Here is a 25,507-nt window from a genome sequence, read left to right as displayed (position 1 = left end):
TGTCACCAATGACCTTTTGACATCAAGATGAGCAAAGCAGGAGTGCAAAAACGCTTACTCATTCAGATTTAGGACACATTCCTGCACCACTCAATTGACACAAAATCCTTTTATTTAATGTATTTTATTACATACTCTGTTAACAGTAGGACATCATCATAGCAACATACCATCATGCGTGTTTTGTTTTGCTGTCCTGCTTTTAGTTTGTTTTTTCTGTATCATCCACTGTCTGCTCAGATCCATGTTAATGCAGCATCAGCCACAGTTTGTGTTATCAGTTATCTTGTCACTGTGTGACTAGGATGAGAGGCATGTGTGGCCTGCACTGGGACATGCAACACATTCCTGTCTCCGGTCAGCTTGTGATGTTGTTGAGTCCTTCTCCCTTTACTCAACATGAAACCATGTAGAAGAAATCAGACTCAAAGGGTTCTATTTCTGTTACATTCTCATTCATATCTAAAGCATTCTGTGGGGTGGGGATAATTAAACTCTTGCAGACCCTTTTTTCTGTCACTGCACCATGTTTATCTTAAATTTCAAATGAAAAAGCTAGCTTTCAGTATCACCTGTCGTATAACATCTGTACTAACCTCTCAGATTTAAGGAAAAAGGTGTTTGTATCACTTTCCCACCTCAACTAACCTTTGTGTATTATCTTGACTTGTGATTCAGTTTGTTTCAAACACTTAAAAAAAGAAAAAACACCATGTGGACACAGGCCCTTACTCTGTGAAATTATTCTTAATACCTTATACACTCAAAGTGATATATATATATTTTAAATGTAGCTATAACATGTTCTGCTGTTGCCCCCGTCTACAGCAGTACAGTGCTTAGCTTGTGTGGTGGTACTCCTGCCTGCCTCTCCAAACTGGGAGTGTGCTGATGACATCCCCTGTAGCTGATACAGAGTGATGTTTACATGATGTCAGAACATGGATGAATTCAACTTTATCAGTCTAAATGACAGAGATTGTTGTGTTTGGATGGCCAGACTTATTGGATGGTATTGATATTTTTGGTCTTTTAGCATCTTACAGGAACAAGATGACATAACGCCGGTATCAGCATCCCTTTCCAGGCTTCCTGTATGTTTAAGGATTGATTTTAAGATGTTATTGCTTGTTTTTAGGGCTTTAAATGGTCTGGTGCCACCTTATCTTGCAGAATTCTTGTTTCTTCACAGCCCAGTTAGAGCACTGAGGTCCACTGATCAGATGCTCCTGGATGTTCCCAGAGGCAGACATAGAATCAGAGGTGACCCAGCCTTTGCAGTGGCTGCCCCTAAGCTCTGGAATAGCCTGCCTATAAAAACTGCTCAGACCATAGAAACCTTTAAGTCACTGCTGTAAACTCACCTCCTCTCCTTGTCATACGATGATCTGCGCAATTTCCTTAACGGACTTCATCCTCCGCTGTTCTGCAATCTGTTCTCTGTCATGTTCCTTGTTTCCTGTTGTTCTGTCTCATTATATTGTGCCTGTTCAGCACTTTTGTCAGCTGTTTTTAAATGTGCTCTACAGATAAAGTTTGACTTAACTATTACACTGACTAAAGATGAGTACCTTGTTCAGCCCCACTTCACAAAATCTGAACTATCCCTTTAAGAACTGTTGTTTAATACCACTTTATTTAATAGGTAACAGGCTGCTACGTATTTATTTAGTAAAACAAACTATTTCATGAGGATTAACCCCTGTTAACTGACTGTCATGGTGTCCCCTAGGACTTGCTGGGGAAAGATATTCTGGAGTTCTGCCATCCTGAGGACCAAAGTCACCTGAGAGAAAGTTTCCAACAGGTAGGACAGTAGCTGCTCACTGGATCTCAAGCTTTCTGTTGTGAGTGGTGAAAATAACTACAGTGGAGATCATAGGGTTACAACTTGAATAACTTTCACACAGGTGCTTTAACTGGCTGAGGTTTCATGCACAGTGTAGCTGTCGTATAGGTGGGCGATAAATCAATTGTCTCGTTTTTTTTAGCCACCAGCATGAGACTCGCTTCTGCGTTTGGTTTTTCCCTCTCTCTCCTACAGCTCTCTGCCTCTCACAGAAACACACACAAAGCACAACTATGACTTGTAAATCCTATGAATATGTGAACTGCAGAGCTTTTAGTTTGTTTGCAGTTTACAGAGAAAAAATCATCAGGTTTAACTGCGGTAACAGTCTAACTTAAGGAGAGGTAGTGGTGTGAGCAGGTGAGGCTCTGTGTTTTTCTATCTGCAGAGCTCCTATCACAACTATTTAGTCACATTTTGCAATCACGGAGCACCAGAGCGAATTGAGAATCTTTGCAGTCTATGAACTGGAGAGCTTTAGTTGTTTCCAGCACACAGTGGCTGAATCCTCATGCCATCATTAGAGTTTAACTTTCTGCTAACACTAACATTCAACTGATGATTAGAAGTTTCAAGTCCACAGCAAAAACATCAACACTTCCTGCCCCGAGATGGTCCCTTAAAATAAAGGTACCATGGGTTCCTCTCTGAATTTAATTATAACAATACTTTATTTGATGTTAGAATAACAATACTTAATTTAACTTTATACTTAACTTTATTTAACATTATAACCGTATTTTATTAAACTCTATTATAACAGTAGTTTATACAACTTTATTTTATAGCCGTAGCTACTTATTTGTATCTGCAGTTCATTTAACAATTTTGTATTTTAGTAGTTTACAGTAGATCAAAGGGGATTTCAAAATATCAAGATATATATTGTGTATCGCAATATGCCCATAAATATTGTGAAATTCTTTTAAAGCCGTATCGCCCAGCCCTAAGCTTTTGTTACCTCTACAACTTGCCATGTTTTCTCCACTCCATATCCCACCATACCATAAATGACAGAAAAACACTGTATGAGAGTGTTTATGTTATTTAGTGAAGATGTGAGCACTTGTTTTAGCTCAGTGTCACATCCTGAGTAATAGAAATAATTTTTAATTAGTCCAACATGTCTAAAACTTCAGACTGACATGTAACATTTAAACTGATTATTAAACATTATGTGCAATAAACATTTTAGTGGAACTGCTCAAACAGTTGTGTTTCTGCTATGAGCAACACAGTTAAAATGAAGCTGTTTTGCTGATGAATAGGGGATAATCTGGGGCCCCTCTCACTACATGCCAGAAAAACAGATCAAATTAACCCGATAACCAAGTCAAATACCCCCAATAACCACATCAAAGGAACAAGATAAACATAAAAAACAGATAACCAGATCAAGTAAAAACAATAACTAGATCAAATAAACCAGATAACTAGAGATGCTGTTATATAAGAAGCACCCTTATACGTATAACATTTTCGCCATCCTGCAGGTTTGATTCTGATATTTGAATGAGAGGGCAAAAACCTGTTCAGAGAAACAACTGACAGTGCATATAAACAGTACGTTTAGATTGTCCCAAGTAACAAACTCATTTCCAAACAGGGTTTTGATTCGGACAGACAGTAAATCTTGGATTAGACTGGATCAGTGAGGCTCTATCAGAGGGAGGAAACAGGTTTGAGAACCTGACAGTGAGCACATTCAGCCCGTTCTCATTCCCAACTTGTAAAACAGCACAGCTTTGACATTGCTTTTGGTGTAAGATTGCACCGCCAAAAGCCAAAAGCCAAAAGCCAAAAGCCAAAAGCATTAAACAACACTGGACGTATCAGCTGAGAAAGTGTCAGGGACAAAACCGCTCATGGTGTTATTATACGTAGCCAGATGACCAGATGGTACCTGCCACCTCCACATAAAATGCTGCCGGATGGCGACAGTGTAATATAAAGAGCATGACAGCGCCTCTAGTTATCTGGTTTATTTGATGTGGTTATTGTGTTTACTTGATCTGGTTATCTGTTTTTGTGTTGGTATTGTTTCGTTTATCTTGTTCCTTTGATCTGTTTATGGGGGGTATTTGACTTGGTTATCAGGTTTATTTGATCTGTTTTTCTGTTATGTAGTGAGAGAGGCCCTAGATTATCCCCAGTTCATCAGCAAAGCAGCTTTATCCTGACTGTGTTTCTCATAGCTGAACCGAACAAGAGAAACATTTTCCTTTCCTCCCTGTGTGCTCTGTGTTGGCTGCCCTCTGTGTGGACTGAAAAGTTCTCCATATCTGAGATCAACTGCTCTGGCTGTCCTCAGCAGTTAGTTTCAAAGTCACTGAAGTTCCCTGAAACACTGGGAAGAAGTGCAGTGTTTTCATTCCTCAGATTGAGAGTCAGCATCGGCTCAGAGCAAGGAAACTAAAAAAGAAAGAACGGTCATGAGTCAGTGACAGCGTCCAGGGAGCCAGACTTTGTTGTTCTATTGGAGTCAACGGGGCAGGCAAATCACACTATAACCATCATATCCTTGTTGTTTTAACTTTGACTGAAAAATCCTTTCACCAGATTGAAAAACAAACATTACGTGATGCTTACCCATGTTTTTTTATTTAAATGTGCATGTTTGTTTTCCTTGTTATTGGTCTTCAAAAAGATCATGGCTCTGTTTAGCAGGAAGGTCAGGACTATAGTATTGGTACCAGCAGTCTGCCGCACAGAGCACAGCTCAACTGAAAACGAGTTTAAAGGGCTCTTCAAACAGCTGCTAATTACACTCTGATTGTTAAACTCAGTTGTTGAACTGAATTGGATAAAATGTTTCCCCTTTGTTCTCGGCTCAGAGAAGACTGTTGCGCTAAAATGGGTTAATGCAGACTTGATGATATCATGGCTAATTGAAGGTTGCACTCCCTTCGTGTAACTCTTCAGTCTCAGTTCATCACAACTGTCTCCAAATGTGTGTGTGAAAACTGTAATGGTATGAACTGTTGTCAAAGCAGTTTGAATCTCTGTGACTGTTTTCGCCTTCAAACCCAGCTCGGTCATTAAGATGCTTTACAGACAGGAATATAACGAGCGGTTTTCTGTCCTCTGCAGGTGGTGAAATTGAAGGGTCAGGTTCTGTCTGTGATGTATCGTTTTCGAATGAAGAACAGGGAGTGGATGCTGATCCGAACCAGTAGCTTCACCTTCCAGAACCCGTACTCTGATGAGATAGAGTACATCATCTGCACCAACACCAACGTCAAGTAGGTTCCTCACACACACACCCTGCCCCCCACCCCCCAGTCTAATACAACATTACCGATACAAATACATTAGGCATTTCTAAAGGATTATTTAGTAATATTCAGTAATTGACTATTTTCTTTATATACATATGGCTATACTTTGTCTTTGATACCTGAACATACTACTATGTCTGCACAATGGATGACAACTATGAGTATCATGTATCATGTATTGTGGCGATGTTGTGACAGTACATGAGATGTTTGTAATGCAGTGGCATGCAGAGGTGTTTGGCAGTAGGGGGCAGTGGTGTCACTGTTGCGTGCATACATTGAGTGAGTGGTGTGACAGCCTCTGCCCAATCTACTCGTGTATGTGCCGCATCAGCACACCTTATGTTGTCTCCCAGAGGAGCTGTTTGCAGCGTCCAGCTGTGGAGCGGCAGGGCCTAGTGTTCCACAGGAGAGAAAAGTCCCAGCAGCCAGCATGGCACTCTCTCTTTCAGCACCTTTACACTACTGGTGTCACTGACTTAACACACCTCATACCCAAATCTTTTCTTAACCATAATAATGAACCTGACAAATATGGAGCTGGTCAGTTTTGTACCTGTCTTTGTCAAGCAATCTAGTCATAACATTTGTAGATTTATTCAAAAATATGCATTTGTAGTTCTATGGCATATGGTAACATGTTTTGACTTTGCCTTTTTGTGCTTATGCCTCCATGCTGGCGATAGCTGGGGCCAGAGGCTTTTTGTTGTCAGGTTGTCCATCCGTCCGTCCCATTCTCGGAACTTAATATCTCAAGATCAACGTACTTCACATTTAGCGCAAACATCCATTTGAACTCATGGATAAACTGATTCGATTTTGGTGGTCAAAGGTCAAGGTCACTATGGCCTTGCATCTGTCTCATTATGCGTTATGTCATGAAAGATTTGAGGGAATTTCTTCAAATTTCAGATTCAGTTGGACTCAGTGATGAGCCAATCACAATTTGGTGTTTAAAAGTCAAGGTCACTGTGACCTTGCATCTGTTTTATTCATTTGTTTTATTTATTTATAAATGCAATCTGTCTTGTGAGTTTCCTTAAATTTGGCAGAAACATCCACTTGAACTGGAGAATGAACAGACTAGGATCTGTGCTGTTGGGGGGAAGTTGTGTGCTTTATGAGCTCTTTATGACACTGGAGAAAACAAACACAACCGCTGATGAGATTTTGGTGGTCATAGGTCAAAGGTCAAGGTGCCTATGACCTCCTCTGTCTCAATCTTGTGAACGCAATATCTCAAGAACACCTTGAGAATTTTTTTTTCAAAATTGCCACAAACATTCACTTGGACTCAAGGATGAGCTGATTAGAATTTAGTGGTCAAAGGTCAAATGTCAAGGCCACTGTGACCTCAACTGCCTCAATCTTGTGAAAGTGATATCTCACAAACACCCTGAAGGAATTTCTTTAATTTTGGTACTGATACACGGAGGCATACGACCATGTGGCAGTGTTTCTGGTTTATCTTGTTGGAGAAATGACCTGATCTGCAGATCTGAAACGTTTCTGAAACTTGGGTTTATTGTGGTGTCAGTGCCATCTTCAGTGTCTCTGCTTCAACAGCACAACATTCAGCATCAACACAGATTATATCTATTATAAATGAGTAATGTTACTCATGGTCTTCGAGTGAATTAAAATGAAGGTAGGTTTAATTTAGTAGCGCTGTGTATCGTGTCAGTGTGAGGTGCTGATGGTGTGTGTGTGGTATTTTGCAGGCAGCTGCAGCAGCAGCAGCAAGCAGAGCTGGAGGTTCACCAGAGAGATGGACTGACTGCCTATGATCTTTCCCAGGTAACCTGATGCTTTACAGTCACTTCAGGAATCCACTTCACTGGTCAGAAAAATGCCTCTGGACTCTATGGAATTTTAGTCAAAATAATTGGACATGACTACCAGATAATCATGTATTACTGTATAGCAGCAGTTCATGTAACATAACACACAGAACATAACTGTCTTCATTCTCCTGTGTGGTGTTGTGCCTTTTATTTGCATTACACATCAATATTATGTTAAGGACACACTCCTGCAGGGCCAGTGTTCCTCGGGTGTATCAGGAGAGGAGGTCCTCGCTGGCAAGAAAATCTCAGTGTTCCTAAATTATAAAAGCTTGAAACTGTCCTTCAATAATAGCCTCAAAAAGTTTGACAAAGCAGATCAGATCAGAGAAAAGTGTGCTGACCTTACTAATTCACAAAAAAGTGATTTGGATGGAATCGTAGTGTAATCCTAGTAATTTGTTGAACTTGTGACTATGCACAGTGTTTGTGTTTCTTGCTGTGACCGAGGCTGTCATCCCTAACCTCAAGCTGCATGCCTTCTAACCCCTCCACCCATTCACCCCACCCTCAGGTGCCTGTGGCCAGCGTCAGCAGCGGGGTCCATGAGGCAGGGAAGAACATCGACAAGACAGAAGTCCTGTTCTCCCAGGAGAGAGACCCACGCTTTGCTGAGATGTACACTGGCATCTCTGGCTGTACGAAACGCACACAAAATCACACAAACAACTGCAGGCATCTCACACGTGTCCTGAGAGTTGCTGGTTCATCTTGAGATTTCTTTTGATCACCTGCTGTCTCTCTTCTCCATTATTTCTATAATGCTATAATGAGTTGATGTGTCTGTTTGTAGCGGGAGACAAGAAGATGATGGTCCCCTCCTCTACAGCTGGAGGACAGCAGCTCTACTCACAAAGCTCTCCTTTCCAGCAGGGACACTCTGGCAAAAGCTTCAGGTACACATCAGTGATGTGTGTTAGTGCTGCTAATGCCAACATGTTGCATCAACTCACCTGGTGAGACACTACTGTGTCTCTCTGGAGAAGAGTGAGGCCTGACGCCTTTGTGTCTCTGTGCACACAGTTCCTCTGTGATCCATGTCCCCGGTGTGAACGACATCCAGCCATCAGGCTCGTCCAATCAGAATCTAGCTCAGATCTCTAGACAGCTCAATCCGGGCCAGGTGGCATGGTCAGGCAACCGACCCCCCTTCTCTGGACAGGTAACACACACACATGCACGCAAACTATTACTGAAGTGAAACCATTGCCTTCTGTATCAGTATTAATATCAGCTATCTCTACAGTTGCCATAATCGCCAAACTAATTTTCTCTGCCTCTCCTGAACCCCAGACTCCATCTCTGCTGCCTCTGAACAGATGAGCTTGTCTAATTGGTCGTGTTTGTGTGTGTTTGTGTGTGTGTGTGTGTGTGTGTGTGTGTTTGTGTGTGTTTGTGTGTGTGTGTGTGTGTGTGTGTGTGTGGTGTGTGTTTTATTATCTTGCTAAGGGAATGTGGTTAGAATATATGTTTCTTAACAGGCTCATCTCTCTCCCACACACACACTGCTGCACTGGTCAGGTCTGCTCAGTAACCACTAAATGCATCACAGTGACTCGAGGGAGATGAAATTAGAAAACCTCCTGGAAACACAGCAGAGATCACTGCGATATCATACAGGGGTTCCATATGTTCCACAGTACCAAAGTTAATCTGCAATTCTTCAATGCACTGGTCCAGTATTGAAAAAGCCCATTTGCCTACAAAGGCCCCCAAGATGTATTTTGGTCTGATGTGCTTGCAACAGCTGGATATTTGAATCACAGGAGCAGAGAAATATCAGTCTACAAGCTGTTGGAATATTGGGCCTCATGCAGCAACATTCTCTGATATTTTCTCTTAATTTGCTGCCAAGAATTAATATTAGAAAAGTCAACTCCGGATGCACCAAATGCTCTTAACTTGCTGTGCTCAGTGATGAATTCCACTTGATCTTAAGTCCCCTGTTAGCACAGGTAGCACTCCCTGTAGACTATATAAGGGTGCAAAAGACTGGCACATGCCCAAAATTTTGAAAGATCCAAACCAAAAACCAAAAAGTCTATAAGAAGAAGAGGAAGAACTAGAACTGCAGTAAAAATCTGACTTGAAGTTCAATAAATTCAAACAGAGTAAACATGATTTTCCAGAGTAGTTTGCTGGTGTTCCAGAAAAATGAATAAAAAAGGAAAAGAGAAAGAAAAAACATAAATGGCCAAACATTTTCGATGCTGTAAATATCATGTCAGCAGCAGTGGTGAAGTACTCAGATCCTAAAACTGCACTGTAATAATAGATAAATGTTACTTAAGTAAAAATACAAGTACAATCAGGAAATTGATTTTAGCATTAAAAGTAGTTGTACTCATGCAGAAAAATTTAAATCAGTTTAGAAAAGGAAAAGGAAGCAAGTCCTTATATTTAAGAAGCTGGAACTGTGAAATGTTTTTGTCTGAAAAATGACCTAAATAACGATGAAAATAGTTGGCAGTTAATTTTCTAATCAATCGATTATGTGTTTCAGCACCCATATATTTTCATATGGTGTGTGTGCAAAAAATGTAACTTGTAAAGTAATAAGTAACTAAATTAAGTTATGAAATAATTACATAATATATAGTAAAAAGTATGATTTCCCTTTAAGTGTAGTGCAGTTAATGAGAAAGTTTATTGAGAATAGAATATTTGAGTAAAGTAAAGGTATCTCAAATATGTACTTAAGTACAGTAATTAATTGTATAAACTTAGTTACATTCCAGCGCTGGTCAGCAGAGGGATGCACAGTAACTGAAATTACAGTCATTGGGATCAATGCACCAAGTATAATAGTATTCATTTGGCCCCGAAATGTCATAATCCAGTCATTATAATTACTCTGAAATATTATCTACATTTGATGAAATGATATTCATGATTTTTTGAAAAATGTTCCTGCAATGTAAAACTTATTTTGTTAGCTGTTGGACAAACAAAATGATTTTGCAGGGGTGAAAAATGTATTTCAGTTTGAAGCACATGTTATGGATGTTGTTGAATCACAGTGGAGGGCTGTAGAATGGCCTTTTTAACGCAGGGTTTTCTCTTACATGGAGTTAAAGAACAATTCTGGCATGTTTTAACCTGACTTGTAGTGACCTGATTTGCATTCTGAACTTACAGGACACTTACAGGAGGGCACTGAGCTGTCAACACTGTGTCTTGTATTATGTGGAACCTTTAACTGACTGTACAGTTATAACCCTGATTGGCTGTACATCTAACCAGTATCTGTGCTCTCCAGTCCAGTAAAACCCAGTCCAGTCCATTTGGTATTGGCTCTGGCCACAGCTACCAGACTGATCCCGCCTCCTACAGTCCCCTGTCATCACCAGCCACTTCCTCCCCCAGCGGCAACGCCTACTCAGGACTGACCAACCGCAGCACAGCTTTTGGTGAGTCGTCCTCGTCGTTCTGATCCTCATGTCTTACTGGGTGATCTATTGGAGCGTCCTACCTGCGTATTGTGGTTGAAGTGCATCCATTTACTGTTGGAGTCTCTGTGAGTCTCTATCTTTCTGTCTGCAAACATAGCCTTATAAACACAGAGAAACAAGGTGTGTTGGATGCAGACCTCCAGCACAGCTTCTGTTGTGTTGAAGATCTCAGCAGGCAGGGCATGGTGACATATTCACAGGAAAACATTTTACTACATAACATATAACAGCATATCAATATCGAGACTAAACTGCATTTGAAGGAATAAAAAAAGTTACACATGTCATCAGACAGCCTTTGGACATGTCCTGACCACTCAAACCACTTTCAAACTACACGGCAAATGTACGCAGTCACACACACATTCACACACCGGTGGCCGTGGCTACAACACAAGGTGCCACCGGCTACTCCTTAAACAGTGACACACACAGACCAAACACATACTCACACACACACATTCACTCACCGATGACACAGCCATCAGGAGCAATTTGGGGTTCATTATCTTGCCCAAGGACACTTGGATACGGTGATTGCAGGAGCCGGAGATCAAACCACCAATGTCACTATTGTTGCTATCTTGCTATTTTTTTTACTATAGTAACAGGAAGAGCATAAGCCCATTCCACCTACCCCACAACCTTTTTATTTGTTATTCCCATTCTTCCCCAAGGCTTAGTTGCTCTATCCCTTTAGGTTTGTGGTTTTCTCTTCGACGTTAATCCCTCCGTCATCCAGTGTGTTTTAAGATAAACACAGATAAATTCAAAAATATTAAGCTGTCTGCATATTTTCAGCCTTATTATGAATGCTTCGCCAAAGAGTATTACAATGTCACTGATCTCTGATTTGCTAATATGTAAGCTTCCTAAAATTAATGTTCGGAGCATGACTGTACGGTTATTATACTTCATTGTCCACTTCTGCACTTTAATCCTAAAATACAGCAACAACAGGGCACATTCAGTTAAAGATTGATTCCTCTTCATCATGCAAAAGTCCCAAACAGATAGCATAGTAAGAATGAATATATTATCTGTAGTTGCATTATATGTATGGAAACATCTTGGGTTGAAATTTGGATAATATCAAAAGCATAAATCCAAGGAATTATCATTTCCACTGAGCTAAAAAACTGGTCAGACAAAACCAACAAGATGAAGACATCACCTTGGACTCTGGGAATTATCAACAGCATTTTTCTCTTTTAGACCAAATAACTGATTCATTGAGATTGTTCAGATGAATCAATAATGAAAATAACTTTGGGAATTATTATTGGAATTAAAAGTTGCAGTCCTAAGTTAAGACATTTCTCTCTGAATCCAGGTGGTGGTTTCCCAGAGCCACACTACTGGCCAGGCTAAAAACGGGATCAAAGCACACAAAGGACTGAGAATGCATTAGTGTGTGTTCAGTCAGTAATGGCTCATCAGACAGCTGCTCAGGACTTTTTGTCCACATTAGCCAAATAGATTCTCTTTCTCTTTCTCTCTCTCTCTCTCTCTCTCTCTCTGCTGCCTCATTCATTTATTCCTCCCTCTTAGGCGTTTTTTGTGACTTTGAGTTCTTCTATTTGGAGGATGAAGTCAGTCACAGCCTGTGCCATTCATTTGTTCTGTTGCTGCATGTGTTTATCAGTATTCACTTAAGATAAGCTCTGTTTTCCTTCGTCTTGTATGCTTTCCATTGAATGTATATGCAGCCAACCTCCCTTTGCATTTGAGTAATTACTTTGCTATCTGCATTTTTCTTTTTTTCTCTCCCCTCTCCATCAGTAACAGCCTCTTGCTTGTATGCATGTCGAGATGAGATGAGCATTTTGTTTATTAGTGTGAAACAGCAGGAATGTTCCTCTGCGGGAGGAGGCAGACAGCTTATCAATCTGCTTTGCTTTAATGTACTCAGTAAACTCTCAAAACAGCTTCACAGAGAGAGTGTGTGTTTATGTGTGTGCATGTCTGTATATTTTTGTAGCTGGCTGCGGCTCGGAATTGTCAGTCAGGCAGTATATTTGCTGGTGTATGTGAGAGTTACAAGATGAAAGCCACAAAGCGTATACTGCTACTGTCATGCTGCTATATTAACATGCACAACAAAAGGACATTATGTCAATTTCATGTAGCATAAATTCTGAACCAGTAGTTGGGTATTTTTACTCAGGCCTTTATATGATGCAGGCTTATATTAGACAGGCCTTTATCCCTCTTTTCACCAGGCTTTATCAGAATAGTTGATCTTATTTAAGTAAGAAGCCTCATTGTTTTCTGATCTGCTCCTGTTGTGACCTGCTGATGAGACAAAGGCAACATTTTGTTAGGGTTACACACACACACACACACACACACACACACACTAAACGCTGGAGCTGTCCATGATGGAAATTTCCAAATTCTTAAGTGCAGGGCTGCCAACTCTCTTTGACTGTGAGACACGTGCAGTTTACACTTTTACATGTCGCACTCCACACGTCCATTTTTTCGCACAGAGACAAACAAATATGTGTGATAGCTGATCACACAGCTGACAGTGCAGCGCAGTGAGAGGGACTGACAACCAACAGAGCTTCTTCTCCCAGCACCAAAATGTCTGCCTTTTTGAACATCAAATATCTTATCTTTATATTGTATTTTATAGAATATACGACAAAAAGGATGTGCAGATCATTGCATTCTGATTTTATTTAAGTTTTACAGGATGTCCCAGTCTTTTTTGGAATTGGGGTGCAGTTGATCATCTTTAAGATTAAAGTCGAAATGACTTTTGCCTCAAAATTTTAACTTGGAACTCATCAGTCAAATAAATGTTTCATATGTGGCAGTCATCCTCCTGTACATGTCCGAGTGTAACCGTGTGTGTGTTTCCAGATGTGTCGGGGGAGAGCAGTCAAAGTGGAGCCCAGTTCCAGGGTCGTCCCAGTGAGGTCTGGTCCCAATGGCAGAACCAGCATCACTCCCAGCAGGCAGGGGAACAGCACACACACCCCAACCCCAGCCAGACAGAAGTCTTCCAGGTAACACACCCCCCTTAGACATTATGCTGTGATGTGTCCGAGCATCTTCCAGCTGCTGTCTGCTGACCACTGGACTCACATGTGATATGTCTATTCCCCCATGTCTCTGCAGGACATGTTACCCATGGCTGGAGATCCCACCCAGGGGACAGCCAACTACAACATTGAGGACTTTGCTGACCTCGGCATGTTCCCACCCTTCTCTGAGTAATATGGAGGAGGCTTCTCCATCCCTCTCAGAACTGGACTGATGTTTGCATCCACCTGTCATGTTGTCTCATTTCTCTGCATTGCTGGATCACCAACACACAGCTGAGCGCAGCACGGTGAATTTCTGGGTGCACTTGTCATTCACACACATACAAACACACAGTTCACTAATGTTTGGGCTCCAAGGCCCCGCCGTCTGTATCTGTGATCATACACATACCTCGTCTTTGGAAAGAGGAGCCCTGCTGTCAGATTGGAGGCGCATCACTCACCCTGTATCAGCTCTTTGATAAGCGTTGCCTCAAGCTGTCTGAACGGTGTGTGTGTGTGTGTGTGCAGTGTGTGACGTTCAGGTGGCTGTGCGGCGACCTGCAGTCAGCATCGGTATGACCAGAGGAGGTTAGAGCTGTGTTTGTCTGAGCCTAGTGTCAGTGTTATTATCCAAGACCTTACACAGAGAGTCTTCAAATGGCATCGTTTTTTTGTCAGAGTTTATGTCTGCAAGCAGGGTTCCCATGGTCATGGAAAACCTGGAGAAGTCATGGAATTTCAGAATCATGTTTTCCAAGCCTGGAAAAGTCATGGTACAAGTAAAAATCATCAATGTTTTGGTTGTTTTTGTTTATCATGTATGTTTCTTCAACCTGCAACCTTTTTTTTAAAGCTTTAACAACTGAGACACACTGCAGTAAATTTTCTTCTGATTATTCATTTATAGACTTACACAAAATATAGTATGATTTAACATTTCAGTCTTAGTGATGATGTTGATGTAGAGCTGACTTTTCACAATTCACACCAACTTACTCTATGATAATTAATCATTACTTTTCTGTTGAGGGATTTAGACCTATACTCTTCCAGAAAAGTTGCCCAGAGTTTTCAGTTTCCATTCCACTTTGATTGTTATTGAGGAAAACAAAATTGTCATTTGAGAATGGACTTTTTAGAAAGAGGATGTTGGGAGAATGTGTACCTCTACACATTTGACATCATGAATACAGAGCCATAAGTGAGTGTAAGCAGCACATCATCACATGCTGCTGTAGATCTCCTCACAGTGCCAACATATACTGTAAATATGTTTGCATCGACATTCCAAGCACGTCTCTGTTGTTGTCAGAGCACACAGGTGAATTCGCTCACCCTCTTCATACAACAATGCTGCAGTAACACACACACACGCAGACTCATACACCTGACCCCTGAGCTGCTGGTGTCACCAACCACTTGGCGGTTACAGCTCACAGGTACACAGTGTGACACAGAGGCTGCTGTGCTGTTATTAGGGGATGTTATCAGAGCCAAATGAAGGATGGAGCAGGTCTGGTTTATGTTCAGCCAAATCTGAATCTTGGGGCTCCCAGTAGCTCACCTGGTAGAGCGAGCGCCCATGTATAGAGGCTGTGTCCTCACTGCAGCAGGTGTGGGTTCCACTCCAAGCTGCAGCCCTTCGCTGCATGTCATCCTCTCTCCTTCCCCTTTCACATTATAGCTGTCCTATCCTAATAAAGGCAAGGTGCGTCTGGCCCCTGCTGTCAGTCAGGACAGGCGGTCACTCATGTACGTTTCCATGGACAGTTAAGTGGAGCTACAGTTGTAGTTCCATTAGGCCATTTAATTGGACTACTGTCCTTGTCCCAGTTAACAAGCAGCAGGAGAGAATCCGTTTATTGACGGAAGCATGTCAGGAGGACATATGCCTCCTTTCAGATAGTTGCTATTGGACCTTCTTCCTGTTGACTTATTACATCACATAACAAACAAGTTAGCAAGCTGGTTGCTTGTCAAACGGTGATAACTTTTCAGTGCTGTACATTTTGTACTTACTCTGCCCTTTACTTTTTACCTTTGTCTTGTTTTGTTTTTTTCCCTCCTTCTTCTTCTACTTCTGTTTTTCACAGCTTTTGTCTACAAATTTGTGCTATATGTGTGCATATGCATAAAGGAGTACATTGATTGCCAACTACATTATTTAGGTGTGTAAGTGCAACATCGAAAAATTCGATTTATTTTGCTTTCAGTGGCACTAACACTAACTTTACACGTTTTTAGAATAACACTTTTAGTCAAACTAACACAATAATTGATGTGATGTAGCAGGATTTAGGGCCTCATTTTAATTTCATTTCTTTCTAAACTAGTTTTTTTTTTTTTTAATGACTAATAAATCTACCTTCTAATTCCACTTTTTCTAACATATTGTAAACAGACTTACAGCATGGCTGGATCAATGAAACAGTAATTGACCTATCACCTCCTCTGGAAATACCTGCAGTGGTTGTGGAGAGTATCAGTGAACAGCACTACTGATGCACATGACCATCCCAACACTGCATGTTCCCACATACACACACACAGTAAGATTCATGTGAGTGTTGAAGATGTCTAAGTCCATCTGCCTGCTGCAGCCTCTTGCACACCGCCGCTGCCAAACAGCCGCAGGAGAGGAGAGGCTTCACCTGCTTCTCCACCTGCTGCTCTGCTCACTCTCTCCATCAACTCTTGTGTGTAAACTATATGTAGTGATGTCCAGACCTCTAGAGAAAAGCCTGATGCCAGTATTGAAGGATTCTATGTATAAATGAAAATTTAAAAAATTAAAATAAACACCTCATTGCAGACAATTGCTAAGCTAAGGCTTAAAGTGCACTTCATTCAGCCAACTGCTAATCTCACCAGCCTGCTTTAAAAGGGAAAAACCGCCATACCGTCCAAGCAAAGCGCAGTATTTACTCGTGTATTTGGTGTTCTTCAGCTCTGGCTACTTTACTTTATTACTTTATAATCTTTTCAATTATTAAGAGACTGAATAATACTTTCTAGCAGGGGAGCTTTTACATGATAGATTGTATAATGTCTCTGACAGACGGATGGGAGAACCTTGAACAGACATCAGAGTCCTTTTGCTAAAGATCTCAAATTGATGTGTTTTGTAAATAATGTGATTTTTATGTCGACTCGTGTTACTTTCACACAGTAAATGTTTTTTGTGTAGCTTTTAATGATATTGTGTGCAATGTGAGTACATATTTAACTGTTGGTATTTAGTTAGTCTGTTAATTGTACATTGAGTTCTAGACCTGTATAAATTGTGTAAATGTGACCCATTATTTTTGTGTAACAAATTGTGCTTGTGATAATAAATTCTTATTGGTTACGTGGCTTCCATTCAAAGTCTAAGTCATATGTTATTTATGTATGCTACACCATCCCATTCAAGCCATGGAGAATAAAAATCCTTTATTTTTAAGTGTAAATGTGCATAAAAACACATTTTTCTGTGGAACCTTAATTTTCACTGCAGCACACCACAAGCTCACAGCCACTGACAGGTGGATGATTTACTGCCCTGCTCTGCTGTCATCATCTGTGTGTGTGTGTGTGTGTGTGTGTGTGTGTGTGTGTGTGTGTGTGTGTGTGTGCATGTGTGTGTGTGTGTGTGTGTGTGTGTGTGTGTGTGTGTGTGTGTGTGTGTGCGCGCATGCAGGCTTGAATTTGCAGACAAAGATTTTACCAACAAAACATATAATCATTTCCTAAAATGTGATGCTGTGTAAAAGGATGAAAAAGTACGCTGATGCATCTGGTAGCTGTCATCGCCACAGCGGCCGTGGGTTTGATTCCGGCCTCGACCCTTTGCTGCATGTTGTCCCCTCTCTCTCTCCCCCTTTCAGGCTTAAACTGTCCTGTCCATTAAAGGCAGTTAAAGCCCAAAAAACAGTAACACTCTTCCTCCACATTAATGCAACACTATTAATAATAAGTTTATGATAGTGAGACAGAAGGGGAAGGACACCTGAAAGACCTCCTCAACTTAAATAAAATCATGACATTATTAATCATTACAAACAAAACACCAAACAAACACAAATCGCAAATCTGAAAGTACTGTGTTTTATGTGAAGGCCCAGTGTTTCAATTTTTCCCATCAAAGTGCTCACAGACTTTGGGGGGTGCTATGTGGTAACTTGTAATGGAGTATTTGTACATTGAAGTATTGCCACTTTCACCTTAACTACAGACCCTTTTTTGGCCCCTCTGGGGCAGAAGGAACAAGTTGTGAACATAACAGACATCATCACATTTTAGGTACACATCAGTCCAGTACTCATGCTGCTGGTGTCTGCCTGTCTGTCCTAGCGCTGCTTTGACAGTGTTTTTGCCATAAGAGTACGACGCCAAAAGCCACCTCTTGCATCCACATGAAACCGCTGGACGGCATTAGATGAGAATGCAGCCGGACGGAACCAGCACGGTGTTATTATTTGCTGGCAGAAGGCCAGCCGGCACCTGACACCTCTGCATGAAATGCAGCAGAATGGAGACGCCCCCGGTAATGACCTCATACAAGGAGTGAAAAGGAGGTGACTTTGATGCCAGCGCAGACCTCATCTCCCCAGTTAGACCCAGTGCTGCTGCCCGCTGCGCCAGCACTCACTGGGTTAGCAGGTTAGCTCTGGCTGAATTCAGCTGTTGCAGTGAGTCGTCTCCTCTCCGGGGGTGTGGCCACTCAGCATCCCTGAACGTAAAGAGGAAAAGCAGAAGAATACCTAAAATGTAATATGTAGATGCTGAAGTTCACTACAAAGCAGCAACATGTGATGAGTTGGGATGATAACGTGTTAGAGAATCACATTCTGTCAGCAGTAGGAGAGCTCCACAGGAGACTGTACTGACACTCTTCCTTTTCACCTTGTACACCACAGACTTTCAGCACAACTCCGGGTCATGCCAATTGCAGAGATTTTCTGACAACTCTGCAGTGGTTGGTTGTATAAGTGATGAACAGAAGGGGTACAGAGCATTGTAGGACGATTTTGTGGAGTGAAGAAACTATCTGCTTCTCAATGTGGCTAAGACCAGCGAGAAGGTGGTGTGCCTCAGAGGGAAGAGGACAGCTCTACAACCACTGTGTGGTCTGGGAGAGGATTTTGAAGTGGTGGAGGACTACAAGTATCTGGGCACCCACATCGGCAACAGACTGAAGTGGAAGACCAACACAGGGGCTGCATGTATGCATGAAGGGGATGAGCAGAGTCTACCTTCTGAGGAGCTGAGATCCTTCAACATGTGCAGCAAGATGACAACAGACTTCATAAACTGATTAAGAAGGCTGGCTCCATAACTGGCTGTAAACAGGACAGTTTGGAAGCTAGCATGAAGAGCAGGACATGAACAAAATGTTATGCATTATGGAAAATCCTGACCACCCTCTCCAGAACTCAGTGGACAGACTACAGAGCTCTTTCTCTAACTGACTGGTGCAGCTTTGCTGTCACAAGGACAGATACAGGAAATCTTTCCTTCCCAAGTCCATAACCCTGTACAACACCTCCCCTCTGACAGACAACTGACAGCTGTGTAGCTCTAATCCAACTCAACCTTGGATATGGAAAATTTACACACTGTTTTATGAATATGCTTTTGTATGGTTATAGTATATTTGAATTTTTTGTATTTAGCATGCTTGTATGTAGTATATTAAAATGTATTGTAATGTATACTATAGATGTATACGTATATGTTTTCAGAAGTAACACCTATATGCTGAGGTTTGTTTCATTCTATTTAAATTCAGTATTTTTTTCTCTTCAAGTGTATATATGTATCGTTGTCTTTTTACTTCTCCTGTGCAATGGCTCATAACTATCTATCTATCTATCTATCTATCTATCTATCTATCTATCTATCTATCTATCCATCCATTCATCCATTTATCCATCCATCCACACCCAAAAGTGATGTCAAGAGCTCCCAGAGTACACCTGTACATTACTGAAGTAAAAGCGATGCAATTGACACAATGTACAACCTCCAACATTATTAGGAGAATGACCTTAGTATTTGAGTATTTAGTGTATGTGGTGTGAAAATTTATGCATACATTATTATGTGTTACATTAAGAGTTCCATTAAAATGGTTTAAATGAACTAAGTCTCAGTGATGTAAGATGAGAATCAAACAGAATATGTTCAACTTTTTGGGCCAAGTTCTTAATGATCATAAACAGAAGGAATTGTGAGCCTGTATCTCTCAGTGTACTTCCACACAGAGCAGAGACACGGTGTCCAAGAACAGATGGACAACACAGCTACAGGGGGGGCACTGACCCCCACAGGCTTGTTCAGTAATCTATTACAGTTTTTATTTGTTATTGTACAATACATGAACACATGAAAACTGTCTCGGGGTTTGATAAACAGCTCTGACTGGTAACATACAGTGAGGAGGGTCAAACTATGAACTGGTACCGGATGTTACTAATAAACTTGGTTCAAACCTAAAAAGCAGCAGTGGTGTTCTGGAACATACATGGCTCATTTCATCATCCCACTCAGCCTATATCAGCTCCACATAAGCCATGAAAACTTTTCTAAAGCCTGTCAACTATGCATGGAATGCCAAAGCTCAGATGTGTTTTTCCTCATAAACACAAACTGGCAGCTCTTGGCATCTCTCCTGCTTGGCACTCTCGCACCTTTCCACAGTCTCGGCTCTTGAACAAACTGGTGGGTGATTTGAAAAGAAATAGTTTCCCACATTCCTTCCTGACATGACACGCACTCTGATCAGCCTCTTAAATTCCCCTCTGACATTTGCTAAGCTCTGTAGCATTTGTGATGGACTGGCAGGGAGGGGAGCGAGGAACATTTCATTCTCAGGATGTCTTCATTCTGCATCTACATGCTGCCGTCGTCTGGCTCCACTCCTGATTGTCATTAGCTGATAACTACCGTGATGGTGTTTATTTGAAAAAGTCCCAACTCAAGTGTTGTAAATAGCATTCGAATGGCATGCTGTCTCTCAACAGCGGCTCGCCTCAGGCCCTGAAACCATCAGCGAGACGCTCCGCTGTGCTGTCTGTTGAAGTGTGTGTGTGTGTGTGTGTGTGTGTGTGTGTGTGTGTGAGATAGTCTTCACTTTGCATAAGCCACTGAGATGTACTGCAGCAAGTGTGTGTGTGTGTGTGTGTGTGTGTGTGTATGGAAGAGATAGTGTTCATTTTGCATAAGCCACCATGATGTTATGCAGCTGGTATACGTGGTGTGTGTGTGTGTGTGTGTGTGTGTGTGTGTGTGTTGTGGTTGGCGGAGCATAGCTGCATGCTTGTCTGCAGTCAGTGTGTCTCCAAGCTGACAGGTCTATCTTAAATCATGCTGCGGTGAATCTCCTGCGAGCACAGTGACAACAGCATCCAAACCGCAGAGAGAGAAAAACAACCCACTGTGCCCATCAATACTGCTGCCTGTGTACCTGCAGACATACACTCAACACAACTTTATTATTTTCCACCCAGCTCCATCCTCTCTTCATATTCCCATCATGTCTGGGCAGTGCTCCATGTTCACAGTATGCAGATGGGAGTGGATCTGAAAGCTGAATGTAACGTGTGTGAGCACAGGGCCTCTGGAGACCAGCTGCTGTGAGAAATGAAGCGGTGCCACAGTTTACCATACAGAGTTCAGGTTACCTGAAACCACCAGAGATACAGGTGAACAAATGCCATCGAGAACAACAACACATTATCCTGTTCCTTTCTCTGTCCCACAGAATATGAACACCGTTTTTTTGTTTGACAGTCAGTTACACACAGTTTTCATTGTGGCATCCCTATTTCCATATTTTCTACATATTACTGTACAAAGCGTTGCTCACCAGACCCCTTATGATGAATGACACAAATGGTCCAAAGTTTCCCTCACCCGGACGTGGGTCACCGGGCCCCCCCCTCCAGAGCCAGGCCTGGGGGTGTGGCTTGATGGCGCGTGCCTAGTGGCCGGGCCTTTTCCCATGGGGCCCGGAAGAGACAATGTGGGACCTAATTCCCGTGGGCTCACCATCCATAGGAGGGACCAAAGGGGTCGGGTGCGATGTGAGTTGGATGGCAGCCGAAGGCGGGGACCTTGGTGGTCCAATCCTCGGCTGCTGAAGCTATAGGAGACGTGGAATGTCACCTCTCTGGTGGGGTAGAAGCCTGAGTTGGTGCGTAAGGTTGAGAAATTCTGACTAGATATAGTCGGCCTCACCTCGACACATAGCTTGGGCTCTGGAACTAGTCTTTTTGAGAGGGGTTGGACTCTCCTCCACTCTGGAGTTGCCACTGATGAGAGGCTCCAGGCAGGGGTGGCAATACTTATTGCCCCCCGGCTTGGTGCCTGTATATTGGAGTTTACCCCGGTGGACGAGAGGGTAGCCTACCTCTGCCTTCGGGTGGGAGGATGGATCCTGACTGTTATTTGTGCCTATGGTCCAAACAGCAGTTCAGAGTATCCACCCTTTTTGGAGTCCTTAGAGGGGACGCTGGAGAGTGCTCCTTCTGGGGATTCCCTCGTTCTGCTGGGGGACTTCAACGCTCACGTTGGCAGGGACCGTGAGACCTGGAGAGGCGCGATCATGAACCAGAGTGGACTTGCAGCTGCATTTCTTGGACACTCGGGTGAAGAAGGGGTGGAGCTGTCAACCGATCACCACCTGGTGGTGAGTTGGCTCCGATGGTCGGGGAGGCGACGGTCAGAGGGGATTCTGTGAGGGGCTTCTGGGAACATCTGGCAGAGTCTCCTGTCAGAAGGAGCTTCAACTCCCACCTCTGGGAGACCCTCAACCTTGTCCAGGGGGAGGCGGGGGACATTGATTCAGAGTGGGCCATGTTCCGTGCCTCCGTTGTTGAGGCGGCCGATAAGTGCTGTGGACGTAAGGTGGTCTTTGCCTGTCGTTGCGGCAATGCCCGCACCCGTTGGTGGACACCGGTGGTGGACACTGGTGGTGAAGGATGCCGTCAAGCTGAAAAAGGAGTCCTACCGGGCCTTCTTGGCCTGTGGGACTCCGGAGGCAGCAGACAGGTACTGGCAGGCCAAGTGGAGTGCAGCTACGCCGGTCGCCGAGGCAAAAACCCAGGCATTGGAGGAGTTCGGTGAGGCCATGGAGAACAACTTCCGGACGGCTTCGAAGAAGTTCTGGACCACCATCTGGCGTCTCAGGAGGGGAAAGCAGTGCTCTGTCAACACTGTGTATGGTGAGGACGGTGCGCTGCTGACCTCGACTCGGGACGTTGTGAATTGGTGGAGGGAATACTTCAAAGACCTCCTCAATCCCACCGACACGCCTTCCAATGAGGAAGCAGGGCCTGGGGACTCAGGGGTGGGCTCTCCCATCTCTGGGGCTGAGGTTGCCGATGTGGTCAAAAAGCTCCACAGTGGCAGGAGAAGGCATTTGACCGTTTCCTTTGGGGAGTCCTGTGGGGGGTTCTCCGGGAACATGGGGTATTGGACCCTCTGATACAGGCCGTCCGTTCCCTGTACGACCGGAGCTTGGTCCGCATTGCCAGCAGTAGGTCAGACTTGTTTCCAGTGAGGGTTGGACTCTGCCAGGGCTGCCCTTTGTCACCGATTCTGTTCATAATTTTTATGGACAGAATTTCTAGGCACAGCCAGGGTGTTGAGGGAGTCCGGTTTGGTGACCTCAGGATTGGGTCGCTGCTTTGTACAGATGATGTGGTACTGTTGGCTTCATCAGGCTGGGACCTTCAACGCTCTTTAGATTGGTTCGCAGCCGAGTGTGAAGCGGCCGGGATGAGAATCAGCACCTCCAAATCCGAGGCCATGGTTCTCAGCCGCAAAAGGGTGGAGTGCCCTCTCCAGATCTGAGAGGAGATCCTGCCCCAAGTGGAAGTACCTCGGGGTCTTACTCACAAGTGAGGGACGCTGTCGATCTTTGTTCCTACCCTCACCTATGGTCACGAGCTTTGGGTAGTGACCGAAAGAACAAGATCGCGGGTACAAGCGGCCGAAATGAGCTTCCTCTTTAGGGTGGTTGGGCTCTCCCCTAGAGATAGGGTGAGAAGCTCGGTCATCCGGGAAGAGCTTGGAGTAGAGCCGCTGCTCCTCCACGTTGAGAATAGCCAGATGAGGTGGCTAGGGCATTTAATTAGGATGCCTCCCAGACACGTCCCTGGTGAGGTGTTTAAGGCACGTCCCACCAGTAGGAGGCCCCGGGGAAGACCCTGGACACGCTGGAGAGACTATGTCTCCCAGCTGGCCTGGGAGTGCCTCTGGATCCCCTGGGAAGAGCTGGACGAAGTGGCCAGGGAGAGGGAAGTCTGGGCTTCCCTGCTTAGGCTGCTGCCCCCGTGACCCAACCCCGGATAAGTGGCAGACGATGGATGGATGGATGGATGGATACTACTGTACAGATATAATGTAACACAGTGGTGAAGTAAGGCTTAATGTGAAAAGCCTGTCTTTATTTTATTTTTTTAACCAGGTAAGTCCCGTTAAGATAAACAGTCTCAATTTCAAGGGAGACCTGGCCAATACAGCAGCAAAAGAAAAAATACAAACAATGATAACCACAAGAAAAATAAAAGATATACATGTAGAAATATTAAAAACACCCATGCAAAATAACAAATACCAACTGATTCATTCACCCTCGTACTTAAAAAAATGTCTTGAATGAACCTGACAAACTGAACCAGGATTGAATTGTTATAAAGCTGACATTATGCACCAGATAAATCTAATGAGCCCAGGCTGGGTCAAACCTTGGAAATACAAAACTGTAACATATGAAATAACCATTGAAATTAAGTGAAGAGGCTTCTGGCAGCATAGGAAGCTGTGTGCTCACAAGTAGAGATCAACTTAACACTTTGAGTTGCAGTATTAGCTCAGTTTGTTGCAGCACTATCACTGTAATTATGTCGTCATGGTTTTAAGTACCGTGTGAGAGAGGTGGATCTTCTACCCTAAAGTTTTCTAAATGTAGAAAAGAAAAAAGACGCAGCATCACATTTAAGTAACTGGGATGTACCTGATACCACACCAGCATGGCAATTTATTTCGTAGCAAGAAAATGAAATAATATTTTAGGAATTAAAGTTCTTAGTTGAATTGTTCTACTTGGTTTGTGCAATTGAAATAACATATGATGGAAATACAGTTTCAGTTCAAAATTGCTGTTAGTCCCTTTATCTGACGCAACTCAGGCAGAAATCATGTTCACAGACAAGAATTTGATTGATTTTTGTTTGGGACTATACAGCACAACAACTTACACAAGCATCATGACATAAAAAGTCCCAGAGGATATCAATTTGAAGCATTAGTAAAGATACATATTTCCAAAGTGGTCTTCAATAGAAACAGCAAACAAATAAAAATAAAACACATAATTACAAACAAAAAATTACATCATAAACCCGTAGTATGGTTTCAAAGGTAAGCCATCAACCCTCCTCACAGCCCCTCCTTCACTGTATGCTCCCGATGACTGCTCCATCCATGTGCAAGTGTGTATGAATGCTTAAAAAAAACTGAGTAGCAGGTGGCCCCTTGACCACCAGTGTATGAGTGCAATATAAGTGCAGGTCCATTTAATTATATACTTGTTGGATACACAGACAGTCTTGTTAGTAGGATCAGTACCTTGTTGTTTTGGGTCTGAACATTGGATTTGTTGACAATGAAAGAAATGTAGAATATCATACCTGGCATACATAATATCCTTTAAGGTCAGAGAAATGATATATAGTGGTGTGGTATAGTGATAAATAGTGGTCTTAGTTCAATATTACCAAGATAACACTGGTAACATGTAATCAAAAAGGTAAGAATTTGTCAAATATTTCCTTACATTGTATACTATGGAAACATGATAAACAACAAAAACAGAAAAACATATCTGGAAAGTGTCACTGTAACTAGCAGAATGAGGTCAAAACAACCAGCTGAGTGAGACAATCATCATTGTCAGCTATTTTAAAAATGACTTCTCATTTAAAAAATGCCAAGGATGTGATGGGTTTGCAAACAAGTGGATGAATGGATAATGAACTATGCAGAGTTGGATTCTTCA

The 25,507-nt window shown here is 42.7% G+C and overlaps 1 protein-coding gene across 2 annotated transcripts in view; it reads left to right on the top strand.

Annotated features, from left to right (window-relative positions):
• Nucleotides 1-16,821, top strand: part of arnt2 (aryl hydrocarbon receptor nuclear translocator 2) — a 77,868-nt gene extending 61,047 nt beyond the window's left edge. For both annotated transcript variants that reach the window (XM_042484759.2, XM_088081226.1), the window contains 9 exons: nt 1,733-1,807; nt 4,940-5,091; nt 6,849-6,924; nt 7,486-7,609; nt 7,765-7,867; nt 7,995-8,133; nt 10,231-10,381; nt 13,295-13,440; nt 13,553-16,821. In XM_042484759.2, coding sequence (XP_042340693.2) covers nt 1,733-1,807; nt 4,940-5,091; nt 6,849-6,924; nt 7,486-7,609; nt 7,765-7,867; nt 7,995-8,133; nt 10,231-10,381; nt 13,295-13,440; nt 13,553-13,651 — 1,065 coding nt within the window. In that variant the 3' untranslated portion in view covers nt 13,652-16,821. The remainder of the gene's footprint in view (nt 1-1,732; nt 1,808-4,939; nt 5,092-6,848; nt 6,925-7,485; nt 7,610-7,764; nt 7,868-7,994; nt 8,134-10,230; nt 10,382-13,294; nt 13,441-13,552) is intronic.
• Nucleotides 16,822-25,507: the final 8,686 nt, after the last annotated feature.

This window comes from Plectropomus leopardus, chromosome 1 (genome assembly GCF_026936395.1).
Source record: "Plectropomus leopardus strain MGB_pleo_1.0 chromosome 1, ASM2693639v1, whole genome shotgun sequence".
Lineage (NCBI taxonomy): Eukaryota > Metazoa > Chordata > Actinopteri > Perciformes > Serranidae > Plectropomus > Plectropomus leopardus.
Note: the sequence above shows the minus strand (reverse complement) of the source record. Positions and strands in the feature narration are given on the sequence as shown.